The sequence below is a fragment of the Vanessa tameamea genome, chromosome 2 (assembly GCF_037043105.1).
Source record: "Vanessa tameamea isolate UH-Manoa-2023 chromosome 2, ilVanTame1 primary haplotype, whole genome shotgun sequence".
Taxonomy (NCBI): Eukaryota; Metazoa; Arthropoda; class Insecta; order Lepidoptera; family Nymphalidae; genus Vanessa; species Vanessa tameamea.
This window is the reverse complement of record NC_087310.1, coordinates 5,901,299-5,916,034: the sequence shown is the minus strand read 5'-3', so window position 1 is coordinate 5,916,034 and position 14,736 is coordinate 5,901,299. Positions and strand designations below refer to the sequence as shown.

At 29.9% G+C, this 14,736-nt stretch overlaps 2 protein-coding genes across 7 annotated transcripts in view; one reads left to right on the top strand and one right to left on the bottom strand.

The window, feature by feature from the left end:
• LOC113401431 (myocyte-specific enhancer factor 2) overlaps positions 1-14,736 on the top strand; it is a 127,118-nt gene that overhangs the window by 58,954 nt on the left and 53,428 nt on the right. The window lies entirely within an intron of this gene.
• Positions 3,335-5,729, bottom strand: LOC113401380 (venom carboxylesterase-6-like). The gene is made up of 3 exons (XM_026641278.2): positions 5,515-5,729; positions 4,109-5,370; positions 3,335-3,924 (listed from the first exon to the last, which is right to left on the bottom strand). The coding sequence occupies exons 1-3, from the start codon at positions 5,701-5,703 to the stop codon at positions 3,441-3,443; spliced, it is 1,935 nt and encodes a 644-aa protein (XP_026497063.2). The 5' UTR covers positions 5,704-5,729; the 3' UTR covers positions 3,335-3,440.

Below are 14,736 nucleotides of genomic sequence, written 5' to 3'. Positions count from 1 at the left end.
CGAGTATAAAACAAATCAACTTGTACCTATTCGTTAGCTGTTACTGCAACTTACGTCAGTGCATTGATTTATGAAATAGTATTGTTGTATTAATATCATGTCTACAATTAATAAAATTATATTTACTAAATAACAGCCACATGATATATAAATAGCAAGCAAACCGTACAAGAAATATCGTAGTGCAGGCGTGTGTTAAGTACACAAAGGCGCCCACACTAATCCTTGATTCTTATAATTCGATGGGATGCCATACGATTAAGGAAAATGATAAATATCAGACTCACCACCCACGACATTTCATATTTATTAAGCAAAATAAAAAACCATAAATAACCTTTTAACGTAACAAAACATTTAACTTAATCCGGGATTCGAGCCACCATTTACCATACATTTACGACCATCAACTTAATTGAATAAAAGTAAATTATTAATTAATTACATAAAAAAAACATAATTATAATTTTAAACATTACATGGGACAAAATATAAATAATAAAAAAAAACTACAAATGAGATTGGTCACGTCCGTACTAATATTTCTTAATGAAAGAGTAACGTTAAAAATCCTCAACAGCACGTGTGTAAGGCGATTTCAACCAAATGCACCGTCCATATGTACTTACCTACTTATATTAAATGACTAATGAACAGTATAAAGATATTAAGTTTATTTTAGTAATAATAAAATGAAACCCGCGGACGATTATTTGAATTATTTTTAATTGAATGCTGTTTTCAGAAATTTTCTAATAAGAATATTAATGTATAGCCCATTACATTCAAAGGTGCATTACATAAATACCTTAAATATTGAACTCACTCTTATAATCCGACGGGACAGGAAGGAGTTAAGGTGAATTCTGTAATAATGATTTTTACCTCTCTCTTATACTATTTGGTAATATTGACATTATTTATAAAACCTTCTAATAAAGGCAAATTATAAGTCAATATATTATTACAACAACGTGATGTAACATAAGCACACAATACATTTTGTAATATTACCAATGATGAGCCTGTAAAAAATACTTTAAGGCGGTTTTCCGTTCTCCTCGTGTAGAAATGTCTATGGATAAAAAATCCACATACAATGTACATACATATGTATACAACCAAAACATAAAGAAAATAGTAGCTATTTGTTATAATGCAGTATCGACGTCTGTAATGCTATCACTATTTCTTTAGAAAAAAAAAATTACTCGCCATGTGCGTCATATAATATCAATATTATAAAGTCAACAATATAAATATTAGCATTAAAATATGCATATGTCAACTGAATTTTCAACGGATAACTCACATACTTACTAAATAACTATAGCAAGAGAAATCTTAACATACCCTTTAATTTGTTTAGTCGTATGTTAACGATCAAACGCAGCTGCAGTTCGACGGTATATTAAATTTGCAGTTTTGCAGTTTTTATGGCTTCCCCTATAGGTTTTACTGCCAACATCGACGACGCCGGTAAACATTCTTAATGAGTGCTTAATAAAATTGGTTTATATTGTTCTGTAATAAACAATCGATAAAGTGATGCAACGAGAGGTATATAAATACCTGCTTATGGCTGAATATTTGTATTGCGGACACTGAAGATTTTCATCCCCTGGTATTTTCATCATGACGTCTGATATAAACGTTCAGGGCACCGCGTGGTTTGCTCGTAAACAGTGTGTTAAATAGATACAGAAAAAAAGGCTGTATATTTTCAGACGGTCAGACTATCTATGTAAAAATATTATATATATGTTTAAAAATATATACATTATACAGATGTATTATTCCAATTGATTTAGTATAGGTAGTAAATCAAGCGAATTGGTCACCTGATGGGGTGTGGTTACTATCTTTCATAAACTCTGGTCTGATGAGAAATGTTAACCATTGCTTTCACTACTAATGCACCGCTAATGAGAGGAACTAAGATGTTATATAATTGCACTGGCTGACTCATTCTTCAAACTATAACTGTATATGAGTGAATAAATATTTCAGTTAGTAGTACCTACTTACACAAACTTGTATAAGACCCTACCAATAATTGATAACGCGACACTTAGTCCTCAACCTAAACTTTCAACACTAAGTACGTATGTATGTACACCATATTTTATTTCAAATCGTAGGTACAAGAGACCGTGCACGATCAAGGTTAGAATAATTAAGTTTGCACGACATTCAGCTAACAAGTGCATAGTTATTAGCATAACGCGTACCTGACCTTCCAAGCTCCGCGGCTGACACAAGCCTCGCAAGCCCTCTGAACTTTCATGCACCGACATTTAACACGCTAATTTACACCTTTATTGTAAATAAATATTAACTTTATTAAAAAAAATGCATGAAAAGCGAGCTTATCGGTATTGAATGCACTACTAGTTCATCTTAAATTCAATATATTCAAAGAATATTTTATTCCACTGGACTACTGGGGCATAGTTGTGGGGTTGTCACTAAATATCATATTTTAAAATTGATCGTCCTTAACACGAATAGCTTAGGATCAAAAATCTGACCCCAGACCTTGAGAGCCAGCAAAGCAAGAACGAGAAGTTTGCTCGTGTACCGTTTCTTGCGGAAACCGCATCATGTCAACCTTCGTTCCTAGCAGTCTAAGAATGGCATCCGGGGTACTAGGCGTTTGAAGTTTTCTACATAGACTCAGCGAACTATGTTCATTCTAATATTTTAAGCAATATTTAATGGAAATTGACTTTAGAATGAGTTTTTAACAGAAAAGAAAAAAGTGAATACTACTTCGTTATACGATTTATTACAATAAAAAACAATGTTAAATTTGTACAGATAAAGAGATTGGTGGGACAAAATGAGAAAAAATTCTATGGCTACAGAGACTTTTACTATTTGTCTTAGCAATTTTTAGCAAGTGTGTTCCATGAACTTCAATGTTGTATATTCAATGAAAAGCTTCTTATATACTATGTCTATTTTACTAAAATTCGTATACATGAGTATAGCTCACAACACAAAAATATTAAATAATTATAATCTTACTGTTTTTATGCACAAAAATACGGTTTTATTTATTATTTACTGGCGATTCCGATTCATGCTTGAATGTTTTTCTATTGAATTACAGAAGATATATATCAGATATCAAAATGTTTTTATTATATTACAATAAGTATTTTTTCTAGAAAAAAACCTACCTCTTGAAAAATTCGATAAGATATAATCATTCAATACTTCGAGATAATGAATTTATCTGATGAATTTAAAAGTCAACATTTACTCTAACGCTATAAATTATCACAATCTAATATTTTTCTAGTTTTTTTTTCTCAAATAATTTACTTTAACAATAATTTACTTAAGTTAGATTTCTCAGCAAAATCCAATTAAGCTCGTTTATTTTAACTTACATATAACTTATACAGTAGCTACATAATCTACCGAGTAAGTTATTATGACAGTATTTGCATGGTGTGAAACTTCTCTAATATTGCAAATAGCATTAGAATCGCAAACGTGTATCCTACAGTCGTAGATGCTGAGTCGGGAACACTGTCATCAGGTTTATTTTCATCGTCCACATTGTTATCATCTTCACCTCCTATGTTATTTTCGTCATCACCGTTATCATTTCCATCGTCTCCTTCACCTCCTGTGTTATTGTCGTCATCGCCGTTATCATTTCCATCGTCTCCTTCACCTCCAGTATCGTCATCTTCAGCTCTATCGTTAAGATTCCATATACTTTTCGCATCAATAAAATGCTGGGCGTATAAAGAGTCCCAAAAAGCCAAAGTGGTAGGATGAGGCGTTATTAATTCCACCTCAAAAGTAGAATTTTCATTTATTTCTGTTTCGTCCAGCACACGCAAGTAATTGCTTCTAGTAAAGGTATAAGGATTCCACGTCACTTGAGATGTTTCACTTGTCGGGATACTGTGAAGAAAAGGAATATTAGTAATGCTAATAATAAGTCAAATAATAAATATCCTTACTCCACGCAAAATATTCAGGAAAAATATCTTCGACTTTATGACCATTAGTGGTAAAATTAAACACATACATGAAAATGGAAATTATCTTATATGATAAAATTAAATGTCAATTAAGTTTTAGTCACCTATGTTTAGCAAAGTTAGTCCAGCGTTCTATTAAAATTTCGCCGATAGCCTGATCATGAGAACTAATACCAGTATCATTTTTTTTGTTGAACAAATAAATTAATTCTTCTCCATGTCCTGCAGCATCGATTGGCAATGGCCTATCAAGTGCTTCACTTAAATCGCCTTTATAAGAAAACTGATAAAGATATACTGACGAGTTTGAAGAAGCTGTTCGCATACGAGCTTCTCTAATAGCAGATATTAGTATCATCGTATCACCTTGATACGTTAAGAAATCACTAACACTATCAGCGTCGCTTGTGTCATTACTGAAGTAAAAGTCTTGAATTTCTTGTGCTATTTCTAGCTCTTGCTCTTCTGATAAGAAATCTAAATCTGGTTGAATAAAATCTATGAAAGATGTTTTCATTCTCTCTAGCCAATCACTTTTTACAACTTTTTCCGCTCTTAGTGATCCTTCGATATCCACAAAACCAGTCATGAAAGGTATTTGCAATTGTTCACCTTCCATAATTGTTTGGTAAGGTGACTTTAATAGTAATGGTTCAATATTATCTATACTTCTTTCGACACATGGGGCGAATGCTAGTGAATTATCTGTAAGATCAAGTTCATTTATAACAGCCATTAATGCAGCTACACTAGTTCTTGAAAACACATCAGATAATGTGTCTAAATCATCTATTTTGTGACCAAGAGCTTCAGCAACAATTATAGCATATCGCAAATTGTTACGAGTTACAGCCCATGGAGCCAAAGCTGTTCCACTTTGTGAAATTGCCTTATGAACAAGACCTTCCGCTGATTGGGTTAGAGTAATTAAATCTACTGCAGCTGCACCACTACCATGCCCAAATAAACTAACATTATCAGGATTTCCACCAAAAGCAGCAATATTATTTTGAATCCATTTTAATCCTGCTATTATATCTTTTAGACCAGCGTTTCCGGGAGCACTTTCAGTTCCAAGGCATAAGAATCCTAAGATTGACTCTCTGTAGTTTATATTTACAATTATAACTTCTTTTTCCAAGAACTTTTTGAATGATAGTTCTGCATCAATAGCATTATCGAATTCTTTGCCTTTTATCCAAACCATTACAGATAATTGTCTAGAATTATTGAGTGTCGGAGTAAAAACGTTTATCGTCAAACAGTCTTCGGTACCTTCGTAACCCACTCCTGAAGCTTTGACACATTTTATATCTTTTCGATTAGCTATGAACTCGTCTTCAAACAAAGGCGGTGTTGATGGTGCCTAAAAATATTTTTAATGATATAAGTAAAATAACTTAGATATTAGGAATGTAAAAAAATATAAATATTTGTAACTTTATTTTATTCTATTTTCAAAATACATTAAAGATAATTCATATGATATATTTTTTTAATATATAAAAACCTTAAATCTGTTGCTACCAGCCGTCGAATCAGCATATGGGATACCATAAAATTCAAAATAAGTATCGTCATCAGATATGGACCCAACGACAGTTCCTTGAGAAATATTAACTTTGGGTAAATAAATATTACTAGATTGACTTAAAACACCACAAACAATTGCACTACATATGCTTATAAGAAACCACATGTTGGATATGGCGCGTGTTCACATATACTAAAATTATCAGAGAATAAAAGAAAAATAAGTAAGTCTGTATATTCTTGGAATATTAATCTTATCTGTAAACCTATTGAACGTTGACAGATGATTTATTTTCATGATGATGAACGTCTCAGATAGATTTTGATTGAAAACAAAAATTACAATATTGACATGGTTTCATTACCTTCAAAATTTAATTTATGAAAATTAAACCTTTTTTAGTACATTAAAAATTACATAATACATCATACTATAAGTAAGCAATAATACTCTAAAAATATTAAAAGTTTGATACATAGAATAAACAACATTAAATATTTGATTTTAATCTAAGTGTTCATTGGTCGAAGGAAGCCGATGACGCAATAAGCGACCAATAAGAATTTAATATTTAGTCAGATTCGTTAATATTTCTTTGCTCATCATTGCAAAAACTATTGGTTTAAATATATATTTATTTGAAAATTTAATAATATCATAATTTTCTTAAATAATTGTAACGTACTTATAACTTTTATTTGACAATTATATAATAATATTAATAAACATATGTATTTATTAAGAAATATTAAATTTTGTTTCACAATAGTCATTAACAGTAAAAAATGGTTGACAAAAACAAAATTGTTAAGAAATAGGTCACTGAACTTAAGAATTAATTTCGAAGAAAAAAATTATGTCCCTTACTCATGGTATCTTAATATGCGCCATACCTAAATTACAAATATTAAATATACCGTATGTCGTTGTAATAAAGGTGCAATTTTTTGTACGCTGGTCCAATTTTTTCAGTGGTTCCCTTAGAGGGGGTGAGGTTACGTGCGCTGAGGGAGGACGTTCCAAATGTGCGGCACATGTGGCTCTACCGACTCGTCTTCATGAGAATTTCTGATTCATTGGATTTTGTCATATTTTATTTACTTCATTGTATCCGAAGATAAATTTATAAATATTTTGGAATTAACATGTTTTTTATACACTTCCTTGAAAAGTAACTAATTACTCGAAATCTATAGTTTTATTATTATTATAAAAAATATTGCATATGCTACTATCTACTAAGAGCCGTATGTAAATATTTTTTACTTTACGGTAGAGCACAAAACTAATTTATTTATATAATAACATTTTATGTGTCCGTTATAACTCATATAAGGTGTCTTAAAGTATAAAATTCATAAATAAATTACAAACGAATTCTTTGCACTTTTAAAATGGTACTATTCAATAAAAAAAATTTTATAACTGAAAATACTTTTATGTTACGTCTTTTGACTTAAAATCTTTTCACCTACAGAGATCATCAATTACTTTTTTGTATAATAATATTGCGATTAACAAAATACGTCAATAAGAAAACTACAAGCTTATCTAAGATATCGTTATCTCCCGGATTGTAGTGGGATGAGATGTTCCTAAACATGTGGTGCACCACGTGGGTCTAAGACAAAAAACTATTCGACGCTTTCAACTTATATCCACACATTCTATTAAGCAGACTAAACCTTATTTGTATAGGTATAAGGTTAATAACATATTTTAACGATAATCTATTAGTACCTTTAGGGATTATTTTCTTACCTTGTGGGAGACTCCGATGTGACAGTCGAAAGGTTAGCATTATGCGCAACATATTGAAATTGTTGTTTTGGAGTAAAATGTGTTATTTGTGACAGAGTTATAATATTTTGTTTTTATGTTAATACCACGCCGAGTAGACGAGAATATATAAATAGTAAACGAATTTTTTTTTAATCAAATTAAGGTAAACGCACTAACTCAACGTCAATGACTATTGAGATACTTTATTTATTTATTTATACATAAAAGTTTACAAAACAAAATACTTACAGCTAGCATCAATAAACCACTCAGGTTTTTAATAAATGCTAATATAGAGTTAAATCTAGGTTCGTTATCTACAGAACATTAATGCCAGTTAAACATGTGTCTAAATTATTATAACTTACTTAAAGAGTATAATTTTAGTTTCGAGGAGTAATATGTTCCCGTACATCAGTGAGTAATTCATTATCTAGGCGAGGAACTAGATAAATATTCGTACTCTAAATATAATTCACTTCAAGATACATAATAGCAATCAGAATAAAATGTTAATATCTTTTTTTTAATTTTGTTATTCTGTTATTATTTTATTTTACCATCAAGAGCTCAAAAACACGATTTGTTTATAAGTAACAAATGTTTATGTTATGGAGAAAATCGAAATGTCTATTAAGCAAGGAGAATTACTCAAATCCATAATAAGTGTTATCGAAGCCGTTTGTGGAAGTCATTGTCTTGGATATAATTTACAAGTGGGATGTTTTCAGGATTTACATGAACTTCACATGTGTCTCAACAATAGTGTAAATTTGAAGCAAGTAAAACCATGATTCTTATGTAATCATTTAATATATTAAAACCTTCTTCGAAACGCGCTGATATAAATTTTATGAGTATTGATTTAATCGTTTTTTTTATGAGAAATTACAAAAAATCGTCCCTTAATTTAAATAAAATTGATAAAAGAATATTAAAAACAGGTAAATCTTCCTTTTACCCGTGTGAAGTACGTGGAGGGGTAGCGAATTACTTAAATTAGTAATTATGTACATTAATTAAAATTGTTTTGCTAAATCATTATTTTCCATACGTTACGAATAAAATTTAGTTTAGTTATAGGTTTTCTCTTAAATAATTACATATTTATTTTAGTATTTAGATTAAACAATTCTGTATTCAAATAAGGTTACGAAGCAAACTTTATAAGTAAAATCAATTAGTCACAAAACTCTTATTCTCGAGAATAAGCCTGTTTTCTTGTTGAGTAAAAGTTTAATCCAGTACGTAATAAAGGCGGTTATAAACATATATAAGTATTCCGACGTGGGCTTTTACTCAAGTCGGCACATATAAATTCGTACATCAGAAGATTATAGAAGTATATTGTAGTTCAAAATATATTAAATAATACAAAATGAATTATTAACATAATATTTGTACTGACATACAAAATTGAATATCTACTTGAATCATGCCAAATGAGATGCTGAACTAATGATGCTGATACTGATTTAACTTCATTTCATTTTTTATATATATTTTGACTAAACTATACAAATAAGGGTCGAACTATCGAATACGAGAGAATATGTGTTTATATCGATATCTTATAGATAATTAATTTGAATTAGGTTTCTGTAGCGATCTTCAAATTAATATGAATTCTTTATTTAATTTAAATATATTCAAGTAGATATTCGGTGGCAGCTTCGCTTAATATAGTTTGTTAAATGACGATTCAAAATTGTAAAAGTCTACTTGAATAAAGTATATCTTGATTGATTCAATTTTGTATGTCAGTACAAATATCATGTTAATAATTCATTTTGTAATGTTAGTATTATTTAATATATTTTGAACTACAATATATTTCTATAATACCGACTCGAATTACAGCCCACATTTATATTGATTTTGTTTGCATTTGTAGGAATACCTATACACTTAAACAGTGGATATAGTAGTAACATAGTTTCTAATATAAATTTTCAATTATAATACAATTTCATAAATCAATTATACTCTGGAAGAAATAAATGACATTTATTTCTATATAGATTACAAGCCAAAATGTTTTTTTGGAGTTTCACACTATTTCCTCATAATCTAAACAACATGAATCGGTCAGGGCTTCGTTTATTATGTTATTTAATAAAAAAAATATTAAAGCAATCAATTTTACTGTATAAGAAAAAAACCTGGATTTAGTTTGGGCTATATACTAAATGTAAATGTATTTAAAATACATAAAACACATTAAAAGTGCGAGGTAGACAAGCAAAGTGGAACTTAAAATGTGCATATTGTATGCTTACTGATATTACAAATTCGTAAATAAGATTCTTTAGTTATTTGTTACTTAATCGATCATCATAATTTTTTTTTGTCAGGACATCCCCCTCCTTTACACGAGGATCACATATACAGCTACATATGTTACTTTTAGAATTCATTTGTTTTCATAACATACATTAAATCAGCTACACCGGTTTATTTACTTAGAGCTAATATTACTTAATAATAAAACCGTAATTTATACCTTCTGTATATTTAATTCAAAGTAAGAAAAAATAAAAATTGTTTATTATGAAATTTCGAGAAAAAACGCTCATCACTCAATTAATGGCTCCTGAATCATTGTCTACTTTAACATGTTCTCGATATATGAGTTTACTTTAAAATATTCTAGCCTAGTTTTTAATATAAACATATTCATAGCACTTTCTAGAAACACCAATAATAATAAAATAAAAGGCATGTAACTGGTACCGACACTCCAGTTTTCCACTTCAGCATATTTTATTGTTACACGGCTTAAGCCGCATCCATTTAAACGATTTCAGTGCATTAAACTCCCGGTAATTCCTGCTGTGCGCACGCGCCGAGGGGAGTTCAAAAATAGACCCACACACGGATTCCTGTGTTCAGATTACGGAGTTAACTGTTAGACGTATGGGTTTTCTTTTGTAATGAAAGATGTCTGAAGTTTTGTTTAATGATTTGTATGGAATTAAGACTTTCTAAAGGATAATATCTATAAAATGTTGTACTCATAGAGATCTACTTTATTATAATAATGTAAATAAAGGCAGTGATCTTACTGGCTGAATAACAACGCACAGTTTAAACTATAGTATATACAAAGTTGCAGTGACCTACGTTTCAAACGTAGAATATGAAAAAGCATTTTGCGAGAATTTCATTGTCTTCAATTTTCAAGTGTAGAATCGATCCGTTAAGAGTCGTACTCTCTAATACACCGACACAAATAAATGGCGTCTTTCGCATTTTTGGGAATAAATAATATAATTAATTAGTTAAATATATTATTATTATTTCGTTTTTTTATTTTTTATTTAAAACGAAACAAAATCGGTTTCATATTCATAGGTAAATGAAGATTAAATTAAAAATATTTAAATGTTAAAAATATTTAATTTATGATATTCGATACATAATACAAAGTCGCTTTCTGCTTCTGTCTGAATCCCAGTATTTTCTTCTTAACCACTTAACGAACTTCGATACAGTTTTTACTAATAGAAAGAGCAATAAACGAGGAAGTTTGTTTGTATAACTTGTATAGAATTGCTGACGATTATGAAAATAACTGTTTTCGTACCCTTACATCGCGAATGCTGGATAAAGCTTAGGAGATACATCAAAACAATATAGTAGAAAATTGTAGTTATTAAAAATACCCATAAAAATCACGTATCTTTCGTCTAAAAGAACACTCATGATAACTATTTTGTACATATACATGTTATATAAATTAGTTAACCTTAATTTTCAAAGCTATTTTCTCGAATTTATAACTAATATTTAATCAGATACATAATATGTTAGTTATCTTGGGCATTTAATATAGATTAAAATTATCTATTACATTTGAATTCAAATGTATACTTTAGAAGATAACTTAAATATTATCTTAAAGATACTTTTGATAAAAATCGTTACGAAATACAAAAAAAAATTGTTCACTGCGAAACAGAAGGTCGGATAACAGGCCGTATCAAAAAAAATTGAGCACAATAGTCAATATAAATTTAAATGTATACGCCGTGCTATTTGATCTATACATAACAATAAAAATACAACTTAAACCATTTTTATATTATTAATATTTTTCATACATACTATAATTATATACTTAGAAAAAAAAAAATAAACATACATACTCAATATTATCTTAATTATTAAATTGTATACGTGCGAAGTCGGAGCGGAACGCTTGTTGAATATAAATAAGTATATAATTTCTTATTTCAAAAGACAATAAATTAGTTATTTAAGCTATAAGGTTTTGAATTATAAACGAATAAACAAACAGACATTTAGAAGTTAATTTAAAATATAAATATAATAATACGTTTTCTTGTTACGAATAAATACGTTAACGCTTTATTAAGGGACAAATTGTAGCTTCCCATTAATTCGGCTTTCAAAGACTAACTGTCATTTTAGTTTGACAGATTTATTATGAGGGTAATACAAGACAGTATTGATATAGTCTAAAGTCAAATTAATAATTAAAGATATTGGAATAACATTAATAATATAGTATTTATTGATAAAATAATCTACGGTTACCGTCGTAAGGTAACTACCGTTAGGTTTTTTTTTTATAAAATATTTCGGCTGACTTGCAAATGGGCTATCTTTTTTATGGTGTAGATGGCAAACGGGAAAGTGACTACCCATGAACATCTGCAACATCAGGGGGCTTGCAGATGCGTTGCCGGTCTTTAAGAAAAATCAATTTTAAGAAAAATTCATTTTAAGAAAAATCTGATGGAAGGTGGTCATCACCGCCCATAGATATTAGGCACCGTAAGATATATTATTATTGAGCCGAGATGGCCCAGTAGTTAGAACGCTTGCATCTTAACCGATGATTTCGGGTTCAAACCCAGGCAGGCACCACTGAATTTTCATGTGCTTAATTTGTATTTATAATTCATCTCGTGCTCGGCGGTGAAGGAAAACAAAACGTGTCTAATTTGAACGAAATTCTGCCACATGTGTATTCCACCAAACCGCATTGGAGCAGCGTGATGGGATATGCTCCAAACCTTCTCCTCAAAGGGAGAGGAGGCCTTAGCCCAGCAGTGGGAAAATTTACAGGCTGCTAATGTAAAAAAAAATGTAATGTAAGAAATATTAATCATTGTTTAAATCGCTAATACGTAGCCAGCCTTGGAAACTAAGACTACATCCTACATCCCTTGTGCTGTTTGGCAGTATAATAAGTAATGAGTGCTTACCAAGAAGGACCCAAAGTCCTTTCACTACGTATTTCATTATTTATTTAATTTGGAAGATTATTTTCATTTGGATTTACTTATTAATCGTGCAAAACTAACAAGCATGAAAATGAAATAAAAAATTATTTAAATAAGCTTAACATCTAAACTTTGCAGCGGCATTGGGACTAACCTGGTAAGTTACCAGTTGTTTTTATAGTACTCGAGTCTGGGGACGCCTCGCTCTTCCATAACACTTCATACATTTGAAGATGATGTACACATAATCTAAGAAAGAGCACTCAATAACTTTAAGGGATGGTTAAAATAAGACACTAGAAAATAAAATTAAAAATTTCTTCTTAGTTTACGCTACATTAAGCTCATAAAAATATAAAAAAAATATATTTTTATTCATCCCTTCAATTCCTTCAGTCAAAATAATTAACAGGAAGAAAACGTTCATTTTGGCAAAATTCTAAATTCAAACTTACTTAAGGAGAAGAGTTTCGAAACCTTTTCATCGATGGCGATTCACAAAATACAATACCTTTTCCCAACTCCCTGCTCTATCGATCGATAAAAAATTACTCTACATAATAATAGAGAAAAACAAACATAGCAGCGAACAACTACGACAATGACCTTTAATATCGACGAATTTGAATATACCTACCTATTAATAAAGACAATTACACTGTCATTTAAAGTGAGTGTTACATCAAAGCGTTACAAAAATACGAAAGTATTGCTTTTTCTTACACGTCGACAACCGAAGGTGAATCTCAACAATAATTAGCATTTAAGTAGCTTTATATTTTAAAAATAATTACATATCACAGTATAACTTATTATTTGTAGTAATAATGTCTTAATAATAAGTAGTTGCTGCAAGATATTATTGAGACGGCAAAATTGGACCTTTTTATTTAAGTAGGACACTTTCTACTACTTTTAAAAAATTGTAAAGGTACTATATATAAAAAATGTATCTTTTAGTATATTTAATGTTTGATGGAACTTAAACAGTTATTCTATAAGATTGCATTAAGTAACGTTTTTAATTTAGACATTACAAATCAAAAACAAAGGATAAAATTAAAAAAAATAGTGATAAACGAATGACACCAACAAGAAGGGATTTTATCTGAATTTTTTTTTTAATTTGTTCCTACTTCAATGCATCTATATAGATAGACAAAGAAAATTACTTGTAACATAGAATTATCTTAAAAGGGCCCATCAAATGAAACTCGATAAAAGAAAGTATTCATGTGATAGGCTTAGTAAATATTTACCTTATAATGGCAGCTAGTTATCTCTCCTTAGATTGAAAAATCCTCTGAACTAATAAAAAGTGTTTATTATTATTTTGCAATGGAAGTAAATTTTAACGTTTAAATATGCACTATATTCTTCTAAACACCAAACTTTCCTCATAAGTACTTGAAATATCTATTCTAATACGTTTTCAACATTAAAAGGAAGCATTTTTGAAAAGTAAATTATTTGTATTAACGATAAGAGTTCTTTTTCAATCACGTATTTCATGATGCCCTTATGAAGTTTAAATAACTATGTTTGGAAAAGAGACTTTAAAGTTGATAGGATAAGATCTCTTTTAGTTCGGAGCAATGTTATGAAATCTATCGTGGGTGTTTAATGGCAACACTGAGGCTTGGGGACAGCTGTCGCTCCCTCGGGCACGGCTGAGGGTTTTGTTTACAGCACACTCTAATGACGAAGCTTTTGGTACTGATTTTTTTCTCTTTAATTGATGTATTTGCTATTTTCATTATTTAAGAATCTCAATCACTGTAACGGCGTATAAAAGGGTTCGGTTAAAGTATTTGAATTATATAATGAACAATAATTATAAAAAAAATATACATGCGTCCTCTACATCATTATTGTTTCCGATGATACCATCAATTTGTTTTTATTGGTGATTTATTATTATGTTTATGTACGGCATAGGTATATTCACCTTATCTGGCAACTGCCCAACAAGCAACGTCAAAATTAATGATCAGAATTGCATCGGTAGTTGCTTTCAAAAGTTAGTGCTCACTTATAACTATTCATAATTGTCTACAATTTATTGATAATGGCATTTGTTTCGCATATTTAATTCTTTAATGACATTTTATCGGCGTTTGCCGCCCGGTAAAGCATACGCCCAAGCTGAAGAAAGCTCTGTAGG